General features: G+C 42.1%; 1 protein-coding gene across 4 annotated transcripts in view; it reads left to right on the top strand.

Annotated features, from left to right (window-relative positions):
• The window catches only part of DENND1A (DENN domain containing 1A), a 284733-nt gene that overhangs the window by 152038 nt on the left and 113391 nt on the right, over nucleotides 1-19304 (top strand). For all 4 annotated transcript variants that reach the window (XM_019541012.1, XM_019541015.1, XM_019541013.1 and 1 more), the window contains exons 10-11: nucleotides 5817-5917; nucleotides 18404-18449. In XM_019541012.1, coding sequence (XP_019396557.1) covers nucleotides 5817-5917; nucleotides 18404-18449 — 147 coding nt within the window. The remainder of the gene's footprint in view (nucleotides 1-5816; nucleotides 5918-18403; nucleotides 18450-19304) is intronic.

Below are 19304 nucleotides of genomic sequence, written 5' to 3'. Positions count from 1 at the left end.
GCTTATCCACCATATTCCTGAAAAGCCTTTTTCTTCTAGGTCTACGGTTCAAACCCTGTTTGCAGTCTTTCATGGATCTTTGGGCTTAGTGCATCCAGCTGCTCTACTTCACCTTTTCCTTTAAGGATTTTACCTCTGGGGTTTTTATCTTGGAATGCTGTTTTTAGGCCCCATATTCCAAAGAAAAGCGTGCAAAGGTGGTGGAGAGCTGAGACCCAGAGGAATGCTGCTGCGGCAGTGACTATTGTAGCAAAGAAAGCCTTAACAGCAATGGTGAGGGGGAAACTAATGTAGTGGCGCGGTGTGCGCACACTGACAAACTTGATCTCACAGGGTCTGGGAGGGTTTGTTAATGCAAGTGACAGTGAAATGAAAATTATTACAGACAGTTCCAGACCTTTTACTCAGATTTAGGTAGACTTTCTTCCTTTCTCTCTTGATTCAGTGTCTCAGTGGCATAAAATGGATTTAAATAGAAATTGGCTACTTTTATTCTGCTGCTGTCTCAGGTGCTGGTATTGCATTATGAATGTTATACATGGTTTTGAGGTAGGCATGTCATGTTTATGGTATTTCATGGCTTGTGCCTAAAATAATCCAGGTTTTTTAAAGCTGGTGGTCTCAGGTAGCTAGTATAGGGAAGCGGAGGATACAGGAAGTAATGTCCCAGGTGATTAACAATTTTATATGTTATTACCAGCCTCAGGTTTGTGATGTGATGCTTCTGATGTCAGGCAATGTGGCCTAAAATACGGATGCTATTTTATGATAAATTGTGGAAAATTAGTGTAGTCAGTAATGAGTCCTGCATGATAGTGCAGCCACTCTCCTGAGTATTTTCACGGTCTCCTGGTTGGAGATGAATATTATTAGTAGAAGTTAATTTATTACAGGGATTAGTCAGATTTAGACTGGTGACAGTGCTTCCTTGGCATACCTCTTTAAACTGACTTCAGTGGCTATGATATCTTAAATTAACTTTAACTTTACCTCATGAGGTATTGTGCAAAATTCTTTCCTCTTTCGTTTAGGATTTTTCAGTTTATACATGCCATTGATGCACAGGTATCATTTGGATTTGGTTGTTTCATCATTGTCTGGCAAAATCCTGAACCAAACAAACTTAAATGGAAAAAAAAATGAAGAGAGTTTTGTGCATGGGATGAAGTTGCAACAGAACGCATTTAAAGGAACTTTTTCAAGTTTTAATTTGCAGATACCGCATATCTATGCCATGAGCCCTTTGATCTCTTGGAACCTTCTATTGTGACATTTCTGTTGCTCCAAAGCCTCCCTAGAGCTCTGAATGTTCAGTGTTAAGGTAAGTATTAGCTTTGCCAGAAAGCCTGCCAGTGTATTTGGAGGAGCAATCAAGAGCCTGCCAAATAAAAGCACTAAGATGCAGTGGGATTACTAGCAAACCACAGTATAATGTAGGACAGGAAGACTTGAAAGCTGTAGTGGATGCTCAGGCTCAAACTTGATGGGTCTCCAGGAAAGACCAGGTTTGCAAGGCATCCACACAGATTTTCTTTTACGCCTGGGCCCTTTGGGAAAGAGCTGACTGCCTCATGTCCTCATTTGATGTGCTTCCAAAACAGTTTTTGTCCTAAAAATATAGTACAGGAAAACGTCATAGCAGTTCCCAAACCAGAAAAATTACTGGAAGAGCTTCAGAGCTAGTTGGCTTATCTCTATCCTCTGTGCCCCCTAGACAAGCTTTAGGGAGAGACTGATTCTAACATGCATCAATGAGGCTATTGAGCCATAACTGCCTTTTGTTCAAGCCGGTGTTAGATGAGGATGGTGCACTGAGATCAAATAATTCATTTAACACAAAACATCCCTGGTGGCAAACCTCCAGTAACAGAGATGCCACGTAAGAAGGAATGCAGTTAGCATCCTGTTTCCCAACATACAGGGCAAGCCCCTGTTTTGCACAGTACTGTAATTTATCTACCTGAAGTACTTTTGTGAACAGGCCCAGAATATTCAAATGCTTAAGGGCAAAATATTTTTGGGAGACATTAAATAGGATTGATAATTGCTTCCTGATGAATATTCATTATGACTAATGACCTTAGGCAAATTTTACACATACTGATTTTCTTATTTTCCCACTGAGTGTGATTTTTGATAGGTTCATTTTCTTAACTTACACTTAAAATAAAGATTCACAATACCTCTTTGTTGTACATCGAATGTTTTAAAGATGATACGAAATCAAATATGCATGTTTCGTTGTTAGCCTTTAAAACACTGCCTAAAATGTATGCATATGTAATATGCATATAGGATCTAATAGAAGTAACTCTCTCCAGTATGCATTTGTCAGAGGCTGTGAATGTTTATAGAACAGCTTTGGAATAAATACAGAGTAAAGGAACATAAAACACTTTCCTAAAAGAAAGACTTTGGGGGAGGAATTACTTGTGGAAATTGTCTCCCCCATAATTCTTCCTTTGACTTGATTATATGCACTCTGATAACTAAAAGAGCTTTTGTAGATCAAGAAAACAAGAATTTTCATGATTCTTTTCAGGTATAAAAATATCATCAGATTAAAATCTCCATTTCTTATGCTAGAAGAATAAATGTAACTGTACTGCTCTAGCCTACATGGAAATGTGACCATGTTACTACTAAATCAGTAGCTGATGATATGATGTGACATTTCAAAAGCTCGACTTTGTAAGTGACAAGTGATTTAACTGTCCTCACATTCCACTTCATAATGTATTAAAGGTTACAGGGAAGTATTAATGTATAACATTAGTCTGAAGATAAGATCTGTGTCATTTTTATTACTCGAAACAAGATTTTGACATTAGCCTATTTAGGTTAAATGTTAATGCTACAGCTCTCCTTCTGTGTCCCAAAAAATGGGACTTGGAGAGTTGTAAATACATCAACAGTGAGTTTTAATTATTCAAATTGACCGATTCTTTTTTCCCCACTACCTGGAAATGTACTTACAGATACAAAGGAGTACAGATGAAGTGTTAGTTGACGAACGGTATTCTCATCTCAATGCATGGTGTATTCTCTCTGTGAATTTCCATTAATATTAGTAGGCTTTAAATGCAAAAACTCTAGGCCTCAGGTTGAGAATATGCCCCTAAATGTGATTTTTCTTAAATATATTCATCTTGGCATTAAGGAACAGAAAATAAACCTTGATCATATTTATGTGTGTTCATCCCCATTTGCAAGTATACCACTTGCAAATGGAGATGAGCAGATAGCTTTAGAAAAATATAACCCAGTCTTTTGGCCAAACCCCAGATAGTTAAAGGGCGTGGCTGTGCGTGTGTGTCTGTTTAATGAGCACAGCAGTGGACTAACCCATGGGCCTGTCAGAAATTCTTAAGAATTAGAACTTATTCGGTATATGTACAGTGGTTTTCCCTTTCATAATACTAATAAGAGATGCCAGCATGAGCACTGTGGACACCATTGCATTATTACTCCTCCATGGTACACCAAATCCAGTGTGGCTTGTGTGTTGGTTGCCACAAGTATTTTTTTAATGGGTCATTCAAAAATGATGACCCTCCCACCCTACCCTGCATTGTCTCTTAGTAAGAAACAAGAAAATTGCTTCTAATGTTTTGCATCTCAGTTAGAACTTGCTTCTAGAAACTGTCTTCATTTTAAAGTATTTATAGAAAATGTTGTGTTTCCCCTCCTTTAGGCTGTTGCTGCAGTCTTTCTCCTTTACCCTTGTGATATTGTGATCAGCAGTAAGTGTGTGACTCTCAATGCAGATTTATTGGAAAATAGAGATCTTGAGACCCTAATAACAGAGACAGATGGATATTTAATGCCATAAAACAGGCAATGATTCATGTTCCATCAAATCTGTGAATGCTTTTCACAGGGCTACAGTATTAGGTTCTGTAACTACTGTAGATTATTTTAACTATAGTAATGTTAAATGTTCTAACATCTCTTGTCTAGTGACAGGGTACAGTGTAAGGTTCTGGCTTCCCAATTCAGGGATTTATATCTCGGTCATAAAAGTCCACCGAGGGCTTGTACTTGGCATAAAAGGTCTCAGCCTGGGAGTGATTAAAAAAAAAAATTTGAAAAAAATCCGTCTATTTTTTTTTTTTTTTTTGAGTTGTAAATTATAAAATCTATTTTTATTCATTTTCATGGTGGAAAAGCAACCATAATAAAACAGCCAGTCATGGGGCTCTTGTATCACTGCGGTTCTTGGGCTGCATCAAGGCGCACAGAGCCTCAGCTTCTCTCCAGAGAGTTTCAGCGGTTCCTGTTTTGCAGTCATAGCTTATCCAGATTTGCTTTTTCCCCAGACTGCAGTAGATTTGAGTCCATAGGCTAAAAAAAGAGATGTGCTTTAAAATATATGCTCTGCCTCCATTCTTCATGCCCAGTCAGCCCCGCTTTAACGCTAAAACCAGATTTTCTTGCTTGTGTAATAAAAGTTATTCATGTGTTAAAACAAGCCAACAAAAGCTGCATTGAAAGTACATTAAAGTTCTGGAATAAAACATGGGCAGAAATAGGTTCACAGTTGAGAACGAATCCCCCAACATGGAGGCCTTGTGGGACAGCCACTTAGGTTTTGGTGTGCTGTAGGATAAGCCTTAGTTTTATTCTTGAAATTAGATATGATGACCTGTTTGCTCCCGTAGATGATTTTCTTTGCCAAGCTCTGACTCCCTGTTGTATAATATAAGTGTAAGTCGTCTGTCCAGTTGCAAATGATTCAGCTGATGGGGCTTCTCCTGCTCCATTTTGGAGACTACTTGACAATCTAATAGATTTCAGCCAAGACGTGTCTTGATATTCATCCTAACTTTTCCTTCACATCACTTTGGACACTTTTACACATGCTCCAGGGGATGGTGGGGTGGGGAGGGGTGGCACTTTAATTAGAGTACTTTAATTGAAGTGTCACCACGCCTCGCGTATCAGCATCCCCAAGCTTAAAAATGGTGGCAGAGGAGCTTGAACTGGGGTTCACAACACATTCCATGTTATTAGTGTCCTCAGTAAATGTCACCAGCATCCTCCTTGCTTCTCTTCCAAATTATTAATGAAAGTTTTGAATGAGATTGCAGTCTACATTGGAACCGTTCCCTTAGCATCCCACGAGGCTCCTCCCATGGTTTGATGGCAGTGTATCTTTACTACTTGTGGTCCTTCTAATTCTCGGCTTCTGTCGGTGTTAAAGCCTAGCTGAATTAATTTTTAAAGTAAGAGTGTGACTGTCAGTACATGACATCCAAGTAGATAAACTCTATCCTTTGCTTGCTTCTTTGGTAATTCTAGGTAAAGTGACTTAGTTTTTTATATGATTTTGTTTTAAGGGAACCCGTGCTTGTTTTCACTGTGTTACCCTGCGCCCCTATCAGACTAATGACACTACCAGGTTCTTCCCTCCTATTTGTGTCATAATTTCATTACAGTGGTATGTTGCTTTATAGATAGTAATTGCCAGGATCAAGCTTTTTCTGCCTTTAATACTTTTCTATTTTTTCTCCCCTTTGTTTTCTTTCCCTGGTTTCTATTGTTTGTGGAAGACTCGGAGTATTCTCTTCAGGTTTTGTTTGTTGAATGAATTATTGTACTCGGCTATTAACAAAATTAGGTCAAACAACAATCATCATTGTAAACCAGTGTTACTCCACCCACCAGCGGCCTTTGTTAAGAGTACACTTTTGTGTTGTGCAGTTGAGAGATTCAGGGACAAAAACACAGTTGACACTTCTGGTTTTTTGCTAGCTATTTCTTTTAAGCTTAGCTTTTGTCTTGCTGATGATCTGATTTTAATTTGTTTCTTTCAGTTAACTGCCTGCATTCATGGGTCTGCAGCTATGCTCTACCCAATGTTCTGGCAACACGTTTACATTCCCGTTCTGCCCCCACATCTCTTGGACTACTGCTGGTAAGGCTGTATATCACTTAGACATGCAACAGTTTTATGCATCTCTACGTTTTAAAGCTTAAGTTTTTTTATGATGCAACCATTAATCTAAAAATAAATACGTATATTAAATAAGTGCCTGATCCAGTCAGTCAAATACAATGTTTTTGTAGCATACCAGTGCTGTTGTCTAACACAACATGTTCACATTGAATGCTTTATACAAATCTGGAATTGTAAAATACACTGTTACTACCTAGACTTTATTTTAGTATTAAATTTGGAATAAAAAATCCAACAAAAAAGGCTACATCAGAAAAGACTCCTTTGCATTTACCGTGACTTTCCTGCTTTCAGGTTTTTGACTCATGCTGTTTAATTTTCTTGTTGTGACTTTTATTTTTGTTCAGGTGAGTTTACAAGGTGGTATCACAATGTACTCATAATTTGGGGGAATAGATATGGGTATGAGAATAGATGCATCTTTTCTTCATTGTGCGTGCTGGTTTAATTGTCACCCTCATTGTCGCCCTCCTTTTCCCATCACGCAGAGCATCAATTTCACTTCTTGCGCTTGATGGAAACATATTGGTGTGGCCCAGAAATCACTAGCCAAATAACAAGTTGCAAATAGAAAGCTTTGAGACAGTGGTATGAAAGGCAAAGCTAGTTTTTGAAATGGTGTTGATTATAATTCTGTATCAGCCTGCACGATTTAAATAGATGTTTAGCTCCGATTCAGTTGCACCTGTTACAGGCATCTCCACAACAGCAGGGAAGGACAATGATTTAAGGTTATCATCAATGCTTTGTCAGTAAGCATCCAGCCCAGAGCTCTGAGCTCACAGCTTGGAGCTCTGCATTTCATGGTGCTTGGTCTTAAAGTTTTCTGTTTGTGACTTATTTGGCTTGTAATTTCTATTTAATTCCAGTATGCTTCCCTCAGATTTGAGAAGTGAAACTGGATGTGTAGACTTCTGTTGGGATAAGCCTACTCTTGGGTGACCTGGAGACACAGAGCCCAACCTTTGAGCACACATGAGGCTGAGACAGGGATAGGGCAAAGTAGTCTCAGCCGGAAGAGCAAAGGGATCAGGATCAATATGGTTCCCAAATGGTGCGGACAATGGTGTGGGTGGGGCTGATGTCATTCGGGAACCCAAAGGCTGTATCTACACAGCGGTCCAAAGCGGCATTCTCAAGTATGTGGCAGTGCTCCAGTTGAGCTGCCTCCAAAACTGGAACCCATGTAACCATGGTTGTACAGGGCTTTGGATAGGTCTAGTGGCACTGCTAAGTGACAGTGCTGATTCAGCTGTCCCAAGCTAATTAGCTCACATTCAGTTGCACTGTCTCCAGGCCAGGGAGCAGCACAGTGTGCTTGGGGAAGCTGCCATGGGAGTGCCAGGACATGTTTGTGTGGTGGTGGCAAGAGGGAACCGCAGGTCCTGAAGCATTCCAGGCTCATTTAAAGTGAAGCACTACAGGGTGGGGGCTGCCTTCCTGCCCATCCATACAGTACATCATGCTCTGGGGGTGATTTAAGAAAAAAAAATCAATACACTGCTGTTGTAAGTATCTGATGGAAGCTGAAACACAAAAATGACTGTTCCAGAATAAAGGTGGTCCATGCAACTTCAGTATGGCCCCTTGCATGTAAGAATTACGATAGGGTCTTCAGTCACAGGAGCACATCGAATGCCACATTGTCAGCAGAGCCTCTGCAGTGTGGCTTTGTAAAACTGTCACTTCCCTAAAATTTGCGTGATAATTTCATGCTGTTCCTAATCTCTTCCCTTCCCTCTCTCGCTGGAGCTCTGTACCGCTCCTTGTTCATTTCTCCCCCAAGGAGCGACATGCAACTGCCAAGAGGGGGCACGGGATTGTGGGCTCTGTGAATAGAAACGTAAACGCTGAAAAGTGCCTGGTTAACCCTGATTGTGGCATCCAGTAGAGCGGCTGCCAATCCTTTAGTTGTTATAATACTGAAAGCCAAAAGTCATGTTCTCTCTGTGGTTGGAGAGGGGTGTGAATTAAGAAATGCTCTTATTACCATAAATTCACACAAATACCAAGCAGCACGTGGCCGCAGAACTGTGGTGGGATGTGTCTTTGAATTCAGACTCAAGTCTCTACCCTTTGTTCTTCCGTTAACATGCGTTCGGGTTGGAACAGCGCTTACTCAGTAACAACAGACCATTCCAGCATGTATAACATGCCCGAGTGTTGTTTGGGGTAAAGATATACAAAAGTGAATGTTGAAGACATTATATGCCTTCCTGGCATATAATAGGCACTGGTGACACAATACCAGTCCAGAATTCCTGAAGCAAAATGAATTGGAAATAAATTAATATGATCTGTGTGTGCTTCGATCAGTGGCCTCAAATGTTTTATTTGGTAAATGCTGCTGCTTGTGTTGAGTTCCTTTTGGATATTCCACCCCAAAATAGATTGCAACAAAACAAATCTGTGGGTGTATTTGAACAGAAACAAAACAGAAAACCCGGTGATTGTTAAACAACAGCACTGCTTTTGAGAAGAGCGGATCATCTGCTCAAAATGTAATTTCATCGCCTTAAATGAACTTATGTGTCTTCAGCTAGTATCCATAATTGTCTTGAAATTGGAGCCTCTGCTAATAACTTTATGATATTGTTCTTTGTGACTTTTTCCCCCACATTTTTGAGGAAAAGCCTCTGCGGTGCTTCTGAGTAAGGAACCAGCAGGAATAACTAGCATTTTAAGTGAAATGCTAGGAGCCGGAAACATGTAAATTTAAAGCAGGTTTGTTCCTCTGTGGATGATTTAAATGTTAAGTACATGCCCATGTCGAGGATACACAGAATGGAATCTAAAAACTATTATCTCCTGTAGAAATGAACCTTCAATTTACTCACTGCACAGGAAGGGCAGATTCTAGTCATTTTCGCTGCCAGCAGGTGCCCTTTCGATGCATAATGGGCTTCGCATGTGTAATTAACACATGAAGGCTGCTGCTGCCAGGTTTTTCTTCAGGTACATGCTGCTAGGAGTTTTCAGGACAACCATGTAGGCCACAAGAGGCTTTTACACTGGGTTTGAAGATTAGGTATTCATTGACTTTCTGACAAAGACATGTTAAAAGGGGCTAAGACCAGACCCCACAGTTGGGAGCACAGGTGTGCACAAAGCAAACACATGGGCTGTGTACCCAAAGAAATAAAGGCACGAATAGCTGAGCCAGCCTGAATGGACTCTTTCATAGTGTTTCAGCCTGCGAGTATAACGAATGAAACAGGCTGGTGGGCGAAAAGTATGATTTTAAAACCTATAATTATCAGGGAGACTCTAATTGCACATTCACCAATACAACAACTGGTTATCTTAGCCTGATGTGAACTTTAATTAGAGTGGTAATCGCACACTGTAATTGTCTGAATAAATCAATTTAGCACCAATTTATGAGCCATAAATATGTTTCCCAAAATAGCTCCCATCTATTTTGTTACTGTGTGAACTTGGAAAGGTGATTTTGGCCATGAAAACAGATAAATCGACTTCTTGCCGTCTGCTGTAAAGCTGTGTTATTACTTATGGGCCTTTGCATCTTTGGGGAAATGAACTGGGATTGACGTTTATTTTTAAACTTCAGGGTTTTATTTTGATTTTAATTTTCATTTCAGTTCTTGTCTGGTTGTTTACTTTGCAGCTGTGACATAAGAATTTAAAAGAGCTGAAACTAAAGCAGATGGTAGAGGAAATTAAGGGAGTGAGACATCTCCAGCTCTAGTGAAATCTAAAAATCTTACTCAGAGCTTCTACTCCAGCAAGGGTCTTAACTGACTCTGTCGACATTGACTCCTCTGCTCGCTACTCTCGAAGCTTTCTCTGGTCATTGTGACAAGGACTGAGTGGTCTGAAGACCCAGGCACATCTACAAAAGGCGGGGGGGTGCGGACTCACCTTTGTGTCTATAAAGTACACTTAGTAGTCACTGAAAGCTTTCAGAATGGATCAGCACCGAGTATTCACTTTTGTTTCAGCAGAAAAATTCTGTGCAAATGAGTTGAGTTGTGACGTAGACATTCTCTGTGTCATCACTAAGATTTCCTATACTATTTTGTCCAGTGTTTCCAGAATCAATTTTAAGACTCTGCCACCCTCACTTTCCTGAGGAGGGGAGTTGGGAAGAGCTGAAGTAGCTTGGAGGCAAAGTTTGAGTGGCGCTTTTTAAGTTAAGTCCATTGGTATTAATAACTAATTTTGAAGTTTTATTTTCCTCCTTTCCATACAAAGTTTATCCATGAATAAAAAAAAATTTGAGATGCAACAAAATGTCAAATTATGTTTCACCAAGTCAGTCTTTCTTATCTGGGATGAGTTTGGGCTTTTGCTTGAATCTAATCTTTTTGGAGCAGCTGGAAGATTGTATTTCAAGTCTACAACTTTGATTCCCAGCCTGGTTCATTATCTCCTTAACTGTGCTCTCCAAATACACATGCTTGTATGGCAGGGATTAACCAGACACAATATTTCTTTCCTACCATGTCCCCAATTACTGTCAAATTACAAACTCTAAAAAAAAGAGACCTTGTGATATTGGATTCCATATAGTATCTTTCAAATAGTGATGCTGCCTTAAGGGGAGGCACCAGTACTTATGAAGTCTCTCAGAAAGCCTATGCTAAGGTGGCATGTTAGGTGTTAACAAGAGAGATGCTTTTTTTTTTTCTTGTTAGTGTGGCACTTCGGATCTTGCTTGCTGAAATCACTTCTCTTTAAAACCCTGTTTTTGGCATTTCTTCACCCTCCGAGGGGAGGAACTGTTGGACAGTTCCCTCCAGAACCACTTCAATGTTGCTGAATCCATTAGAAAAGTGTTCAAAAAATACAATCCTTCTGTGCTTCTCAATGCTCCACGGATAACAGCACCCTACATCTCTGTTGCTTGAAGGGAACTCTTGTTTGCAACAGCACAACGCCTCCACTACTCGGATGTAGTCTGTGATACTCTTCCATTTACCTGGTGAAAGAAGTACGTTCACACTGAGAAAGGCAAGTAGTGGATGGGTGGATTTGGTGCCTGGGTGCAGTGGCTGTTCTTTTGCCAACACTTCTCAGACACTCTTACATGCTGATCTACAGGGCTGAGAGAGGAACAACTACTGATTTCATTTCCCTGCATGTGTCCTTTGACCTGGTTTATCTGCTGAACCATTGGCTGTGCCATTCACTTGCTTTTCACTCAAGTTCCCTTCTAATTTTCCTTTTTATGACCCTTTGTGAGGTTTGGGGTTTCATTTTTTCCCCTCCCATCCTTTCTACCCGCTGGTCTGCAGTGGTCTTTTTTTCCCAGCAGTTTTTTTTTCTCTTTCTCTTGGATCCCAAATGCAGTTGGATGCGCTTCTTCATCTGGTTGGGGAGGGTAACCAGAGAGCAGGCACTCCCTCTGCTGCTCAGGGAGCAAGGGACTTAGTTCATGTCCAAACTCTAGGCATCGTGGCCAGTCTGGTTCTTCTCTGTGCCTGCACTAAAGGCCTTTGTGGTGATTCTTCTGGTTCCTTCATTGTTTGTTTTCTAGGTTCTTCCTCTTAAAATAAAGTGTATTAGAATTTGTTTAATTTGCAACAGCTATCCGAAAGGTTGGGGTCATATTTTGCCCCATTTTAATGAGTAGGTCTCTGGAGAATCAGTGACACTGCTTGCAAAGGAAAGCCCCAGTTCATGGGCATATGGAGAGCAGATTAAGGCAGTGTTCACATGTTTGGACACCTACAGAGCTGGCGTGATGCACAAAAACCAGGATAAGTGCTTGTTGCCCTGGAATAACTTGGCAAAGTCACGTAACTCCCTGGGCAGCAGTACATTGTCTCTTCTTGATGTCAGTGGTTTTTAAATTTCATTTTGTATTGAATGGCAGTATTTTAAATATTTTTTTGCACTTGAGAATAAATATCCCTCTATTTCACCTGCCTCTCTTCCAATTAGTAGTCGCCCACCTCTTGGGAGCATAATTAAGAGGTCTCTAGTTAGCCCAAGGAAAGAAATTAAACAAATTGTAAAAATGCAGTTATAATGAATGGGCAATGTATAGCCGTTAAGTCCACAATATCCATATTCATGCTTATGCATTGCTACTCTAATTATTTGATATTTACCTGTATAACTCGTTTGATTATAAATAATCCTTTTCTCATTGGGAAACAGTGTTGGCACAGTGGATTAATGGCCTACCTTTTCATTTCCAAAGATCCAGGCATGCGTTTTGCTTAAACAGTAAATGTGTGTGCTGGAAATTAGTGCTTTTTAATTTTGCACTTAACAGATATTGGCTGCCACTAGGCAATTCTGTGTAATTGGTAGTCGTAGCTGTGGGAAGCCCCAGGACTAGAATAGCAGTAGTGTTGAACAATAAGTGAAAACTGAAGTGAGAGAGGATCTGTCATATCTGCATCATGATTTAGAGGGGCTAGAGCATGTGAAAGCACACTTCTTCTATACCTGCACCGGATGCCCTCTGCTGAAGCTCACCATAGCCTTACTGGAAATTGCTGAAATATACATGGCTGAACTGGGGAAGTATGAAAAACTGCTTAGTTTTTTCATGCTGTTAGACCTAAATAGGGGCTTGAAGGAGCCATCTCAGTGTACTGAGACCATTAGGTATCTAGATGTGCAATGGCAGGTATTTATTTTCAAGTAGCAGAACACAGTTGACAGTAGGGCTTTATATAAAGTCTTAGGCAGTCATGGCTTCCGATATGCTGTGAAAGAGAAGAGTCCAGGCTCAATTAATTTCTTTCCCAGGAGAAACATGAATGGTGGTAGAAAGAACGGACTAAAGCACTCGCTGCCATTAGCGGAAAAGTACTTTGCATTAGGTTTTCCTTAAAATGGTACATATTTTAAACATGCTAATAGGCTTTTTGGACAATAATCTCATGAGCCATGTGAGAATTTACTTGTGTATACCAAACTGCTGTGGTTTTGATGCATAGTCAGAAAACCATTTCAATCCAAAGTTCCATGGCCAGTAGTAAGAGACCTTTTGACACTGTTGTATGGAAATAATGCACAAAATTAAAGGTATATCAATATTTCATGGCAGTCCTTCATGTTATTCTTTAAACTTGGGGTATCATTATGATCATATGAGGAGGTTTTTCTTCTGCTCTTTGTTTCTAATTCCTGCTTCCCCCCTCCCCCATTTCCTCCAGTGACCTTTCATGATCTCCTTCACCTGCTTATTCATGTCATACTGGGTTCTTCTCTTGACAATAAGTATGTCTGATGTCACTCATCTTAAAAGAAAAAACATGTCCTTGCCCCCATTTGCCTCTCCAGCTGCTCTCTCATCTTCCTTTCACCTCTGAGTTCATTGATTATGCTGTTTGCAGCCTCTGTCTGCAGCTCTTCTCCTGCAACTCTGTCCTAAACCCTCTTCAATCTTGCTTTTGCTATTGAAACTCCAGTGCAATGGCTGTCGCCAGTCTCCAACCTTTTCCTAGCTGGAGAGTCAACCAGTCTTCAATCCTGGTTCTCCTTGACCTGTTAGCCGCTTCTGGTAGGGTGACTATGCTCTTTTTCTTAAACTTGCTCTCCTTTAACACCTGTGACTCTCCCGTCCTTGTTCTTCTGTATCTCTCTCTACTCTGCCAACGTGTCCTTTGCAGCCTCTTCCTCGTTCCACATCCAGCTTTCTTTAGGGGGCTCACAGCTTCTGTCCTTTGCCCACTTTCCTCGCAGCATACCTTGCCTCTGGGTAGTCTCACTCACAAACACAGATACAGATGCTAGATCTGGTGTACCCTTGTCCCTGCTGCAGACCTGTCTCCTTCCAACAAAATTGAAGTCTTTCTTTTTTGACATTATCTCCTTGAAGATGGCTGCAGACATTTTCAGAGCCCAAACCATCTCTTCCATGCCACTTCATTCCTTGATCATGAGGAACAGCACTACCAGCATTCCTGTTGCTCAATCCCTGTTTCTGGGATAGCCAAGCTATGTCTACATCTTGCAGATCCCTTCTGCATCGCATCTAAAATAAGGCGTTCATTATCCACACAACTTAAACTCATGTCAGAGCTCTTGTCATTCTGCATCTCACTTACTGCAGTATCCTTCATTCTGGCTTTGACAAATGCAGCCCTGCTCTGCTTTTATACTCTGAGAAAGTTACAGCATGCATTGTTCTCCTGTTCTGTTTCTGTCTTCCTTTTCTTTCTGTGTCTCCAGTGGCTTTGCCTTCTCCATCCTATTGAATTTGAGCAGTTTGTATTTCAGGACTTTTTACAGAGTATCGCCAGTCTGCTTATCTTCCATTCACTATTGAGATGATGTTGAGTCCTGTTTCCAATTGGGCTCTGATACCAGCTTCCATTGCCCACTTGTTAAATTTTCAGCCGCATGTTTCCATGCTGTTTCTCATGCTCCCTGACATGTCTCCGGGAATAGGTCCCTGTAAACACCTGCAAAACTTATGCATTCTCCTCCATTCAGTGTCTCCTTAAAAATCTCCTTTCCCTATGAAAGACTTGACTGTTGTTTAGGTATCTGGTGTGTGGAGCTCACTGTCTATCAGGCCAACTAGTATTGTCCCTTTGTTTCCTTGTGTTCCCTCTCTCCTTTTCACTGTTTGTACTCGTAGATTGGAAGTGCTTTGGACTAGAGACGGTCTTTTTGTTCTGAGTTTATATATCACCTAGCACAGTGGGTTTCTGGGCTGGGATCGGGACTTCTAGACATTATGATTAAAAAGTTAGTCGTCACATATTAACCTTGAATGGGGCTGTTAAAAGCAGGTAGACTTCCTCCAAACAGCGATACCTATTCAAGTGCTATGTTTCTTTGGAATTCAGCCCCTCAAGATTAGTAAGCTGAACAGGCAATTCATCACCTAGTTATTTAATTCAAGATGTCTTGGGCTGTATCTTTTTTCCAGCATCTCAAAATCTCACTTGTTGGTAGTTGATTGCAGCAGTCCTGTTATTCTTATTAAATATATTATTTTCCTCAGTCTTTTTGTTGATTAACTGTGGAAGATCGAAAGATCGACATGATACAGTTAATTAACTTTTACAAATTTGAGTTTTTCTATGCACTCTGACAGGCTGTGCTTCTGGACACATTAATAAATGGCCAGTTTTCTGGAATACTGCGCCCTTCCTGCTTCCTTTCATTACATTAGCCAAGGTTCCACTAGATGAGACATTTGTAGTCTTAAGACTTCCTGCCGAGGTTCAGACTTTGTATTTTTGACATTGAAGCTGTCATGTTCCTGAAGCTACTTAATTAGAAACACATTTATTTCAGTGTATACTGGAGAAGGCTTGGACAGCACAGCCGGGCACATAGGGAAGTTAAGCGTTTGTGCAGCTGGCAGCTAAACGAATGGTTTACACTTTGAGTTTAAAATTGTTGGACACTTTCTTGCCCCTGGAATGTGGCCATTAGAAATAAAGCAGTATGTGTAAAGGACATCTCTATTTCCCACAATTAAAGCATACCAGTGACAAACAAAATACCTTCCAATTTGATGGCATTTCCTGTGTTGCGTTTAACCTGTAATGCGTACACCTTGTAACACTGCACAAGTTAGTGTTCAAGAGCATGATTTCAAATACTGCTTCTGACCTGTAGGTCTCTCAGTGAACCAGAAACCCCAGAGTTCTCCCTGCGCTAAAGAAACGAAAGTAGACAGTTACTTTCTAGAAGGTGGATAGTTTTAAATTGCTATATTGGAAAACACCAGGGTGGGATCATTCTTATGGCTCCTAAAACTTAGTAATTCACAATGTGAAATCGAACGCTTGAGTGAAAAGGTTGAGTTTGTAGGATATTGAAATTTTTAGGTAGAATGTCTTTTTACAAAGTGATTCAAAGTTTTGATTGTAGACTTCCAAGGGCAGGGGCTACCTCCATCTTTTTAGCAGCTAGTACGATGAGGGCTCCTGGTGTTCACTCATGGTGGTGAGAAAAAATTCCCGTATAAGATTTTGGTAGTTTTTTTTCCATTAATGCTGCCAGCGCAACGTTTTTGAGCTGCTGTCTGCTCTTCCATGAGAAGGCAACATAGTAGATTTTGAGTCAAGTCACTATGATGACATCTCTCTCCCTCTTTTCACATAAGATGAGAAGAGCGAACCTTCTTCAATAAATCTACAGTCCAAAATCAAATGAGGGGTCATTTTACTCAGTCCAGAGAGGAAAAATTGTGCGTGCCCGTGTCCTTTCAATTTAATAGACAGTCTGTTTGCATTGGAGGGATCAGCAATAAAAATAGAAGCCTTCCCAGCTTAGTTGACTGAGAGTCCTCTAATAAAGCTAGATATGCTAGATACTGTATGCCAAAAGATCATTTTCCCCTTCAGGGTCTTTTTTCGTATTAACTTGTCCTGTTCTGACTGCTGTCAATATTTTCATCAGGACAAAGTGGAACAGACCAACTTGTTGCTTCAACGTGCTGTATGGTATCAGGAATTACACACCCAGATCTGGGGGCAGATACTTGCTCTTAGAATCTGTTCACGTATTAATATAGTGCCTTTAAGCCAAATAGCTGTTGCCAACTTATATCTTTTGGAGGTCACGAGGACTCTGGAATCATCTCCTAGTTGTATCCAAAGACTTTTTCTAAAACATTTCTAATGTGTGGGTGTCACTAACCAAAAGAATCTGTTGAATTCAGAAGTTAATATTAAAATGCTCTCTTTTTGTAATGCGTATACCCAGGGACTTGATGGCCTGTGTAATTGGATGATGCATATAAAAGTAAATCAATACATACTACTCTGTACGGATAACCCTCTACACCAGGGGGTGGGCAAAATATAGCCTGTGGGCCAGATGCGGCCTGCAGTGCCACTCTATCTGGCCCATAGGGCCCCTAAAAAAATTTGGAAAATTAATATTTCTCTGCCCTTGGTTCCTGTCAAAAATTGCAGGAACCAAGGGCAGTAAGACCCAGGGGAAGCCCAGCAGGCTCCAACAACAGCGGGGGGCCACCCACCCAACCCCACCTTCCATCCAGATACCCCAGCTGGGGTTTCTGGGCTTGGAGCATGTGGCTGCCCAGCACGGGAAGCTCAGGTAAGGGGGGTGGTGGTCCTTCACAGGGAAGGAGCAAAGGAGTGGGGGGGTGAGAGCTGTGGCCCGTGTGGGGCTGCAACTGCTCATGGCCCGCATGGGGCTGCCTGTGCCCACTCCAGACAGCCCCATGCAGGCTGTGAGCGTCGGGCCCTGGGCATGGGAGGGGCTGCTTCCCCCCTGCGCTCAGCTTTTCCCTGGGCTCCTTCCCTGCATGGAGAAAAGCGGCCCCTCACCCACCCCATGGCTGGCACCCCATCCTGCAGGGGCTTGCAGCCTGCACGGGGCTGTCCGGAGCAGGAACAGGCAGCCCCAGGCAGGCTGTGAGTGGCTGCAGCGTGGGGCACTGGCTATGGGGTGGGGAGGGGCTGCTTTCTCCCTTCCCCCCTGCACTTAGCACTGCCTTGTAACCCAGCACTACTGCCAGGCTGGCAGTGGGGTGAGTTACAAGCTGGTGCTGAGCGTGGGGAAAAGTGGCCCCTCGCCCACCCCCGTGCCACAGCCGCTTGCAGCCTACCTGGGGCTGCCTGTGCCTGCTCCAGACAGTCTCGCATGGGCTGTGAGTGCTTGCAACGTGGAGCGCCGGCCATGGGGTGGGTGCGGGGCCGCTTTTCCCCCCGCTCAGCACCAGCTTCTTCCCTGCCGGTGAGCAGGGGTTCAGGGCTGTGCGCTGCCCCTCACCTGGGGGGCACTGGGTGTGAGCAGGCGGGGAGCTAGCAGGAGCACAGGCCCTGCACCGGTGTCCCAGGGCCAGTGCCAGGGGGACCCAGAGCAGGTTGGCAGGAGTGCAGGGTCCCGGGCGGCAGAGGCTCTATGGAGCTGGGCCAGCTCCCCCCCGCTGATGCAGCCCAGCCCGGCTCCACAGACCCTTGCCAGCCTGTGCTCCGCTCTGGGCCCCAGTGGTGCTGGCCCTGGGACAGTGGTCCCAAGATAGTGACCGGGGGCAGGGCACCTGTCAAGGGGCGGGGCACCTATGAAGGGGCGGGGCTACCCATACAGCCCTCAACAGCCTGCCAAAACTGGGTAAGTGGCCCTCAGCTCAAAATAATTGCCTGCCCCTGCTCTACACAATACCACTAGATGACCCCAGGATCTACAGATATCCAGTGCTTTAGTTCGGGATCTCTTTGTCTGTATGCTGTGAATTCTCTGTGTTTGTTTAAAAATGGAACAAAATACAGATATTTGTTTGGGATTTAACTGCTATTGTTTGGTGCTGCAACTTTACCATGCAAACTGTAACATGCATTCATTAAAGAGAAACATTGGCTGAAAATGAAGAGAAGGATATATTTTTCAGTTTCAGTTCAGAATCTGGATTTTTATTTTTGAATAAAATCTAACCCTGTATCCAGCATTGCAGCTGATCTTGGAAGGAGTGTCTGTTAATTATCTTTGGCATTATCAGAATATAAACCAGCTGTTTGTTTTTCTTTGCAGTGCCCCAATGCCCTACCTCATTGGAATACACTTAAGTTTAATGGAGGTAAGTCTTCCTCACCAGCTCTGAGTAGTGTGTGTTTCTGTGATTTAGTCCACGGTTCAAGTGGTTACATATGTGTTTAACTTGAACTTTAAATATGTGACTAATCCAGCTAACTGGAATTGGTCATGTGATTTACACATTTAATTTTAATGTTTGTATCACGAAGCTTTACTTAGTTATTTTTGTAGTCCTTTGGGTAAACTGCCTTTGATTCCATTTTCAAGCCAGATTCAGCAACTGGGGCATGTGGCATCCATCTCCTCACCTTGTGTGGTGTGAAGCTTATTTTATTTAAGCAGTTTGCCACAACTGCGTGCAACTGCCTGGAGGGGCAGTCTGACTTTAGTAACATAAATAGGGACCAGGCTGTACATCGCCTTTTCTAAACTGTTATAGAGTAGTCTTATTAGAGTAACACCCAAAAGTTGTACAAGTGGGTAGCATCTGTGTTTCCAAAAGGTGTTGGATGGGAATATTGTACCTCTGGTCATTCACGCCCTGTAATAGGGGCAGTCTGAAAAACATGTCAATTCTGGCAGTGGGGAAAAATTTCCTGTGGTTGGTGTTCAGAAAGCACGTACGCCTCAGTATGGGTTAGGATTTTCCCAGCTTGGTGTCTGAGGAGCTACCGGTGCTCAGTATCTCTGTAAACTATCTCACTTGTTGTTTGTCTTCAAGCACTTAAGTTTGAATGTGTGAGCTGTGCTGTACACGGTCTTACAGTGTAGCAGGCACTGAAATATGTTTCACATACAATAGTATATGATACAAGAATATTTGGAACCTACGTCAAAACCAAGCATGGGTCATGGATTTCCTTTCCCCTGTATGTCCTAGCAGGGATCATCCAGGGTT

This window comes from Crocodylus porosus, unplaced genomic scaffold (assembly GCF_001723895.1).
Source record: "Crocodylus porosus isolate Cpor-Errol unplaced genomic scaffold, CroPor_comp1, whole genome shotgun sequence".
NCBI lineage: Eukaryota > Metazoa > Chordata > Crocodylia > Crocodylidae > Crocodylus > Crocodylus porosus.
Note: the sequence above shows the minus strand (reverse complement) of the source record. Positions and strands in the feature narration are given on the sequence as shown.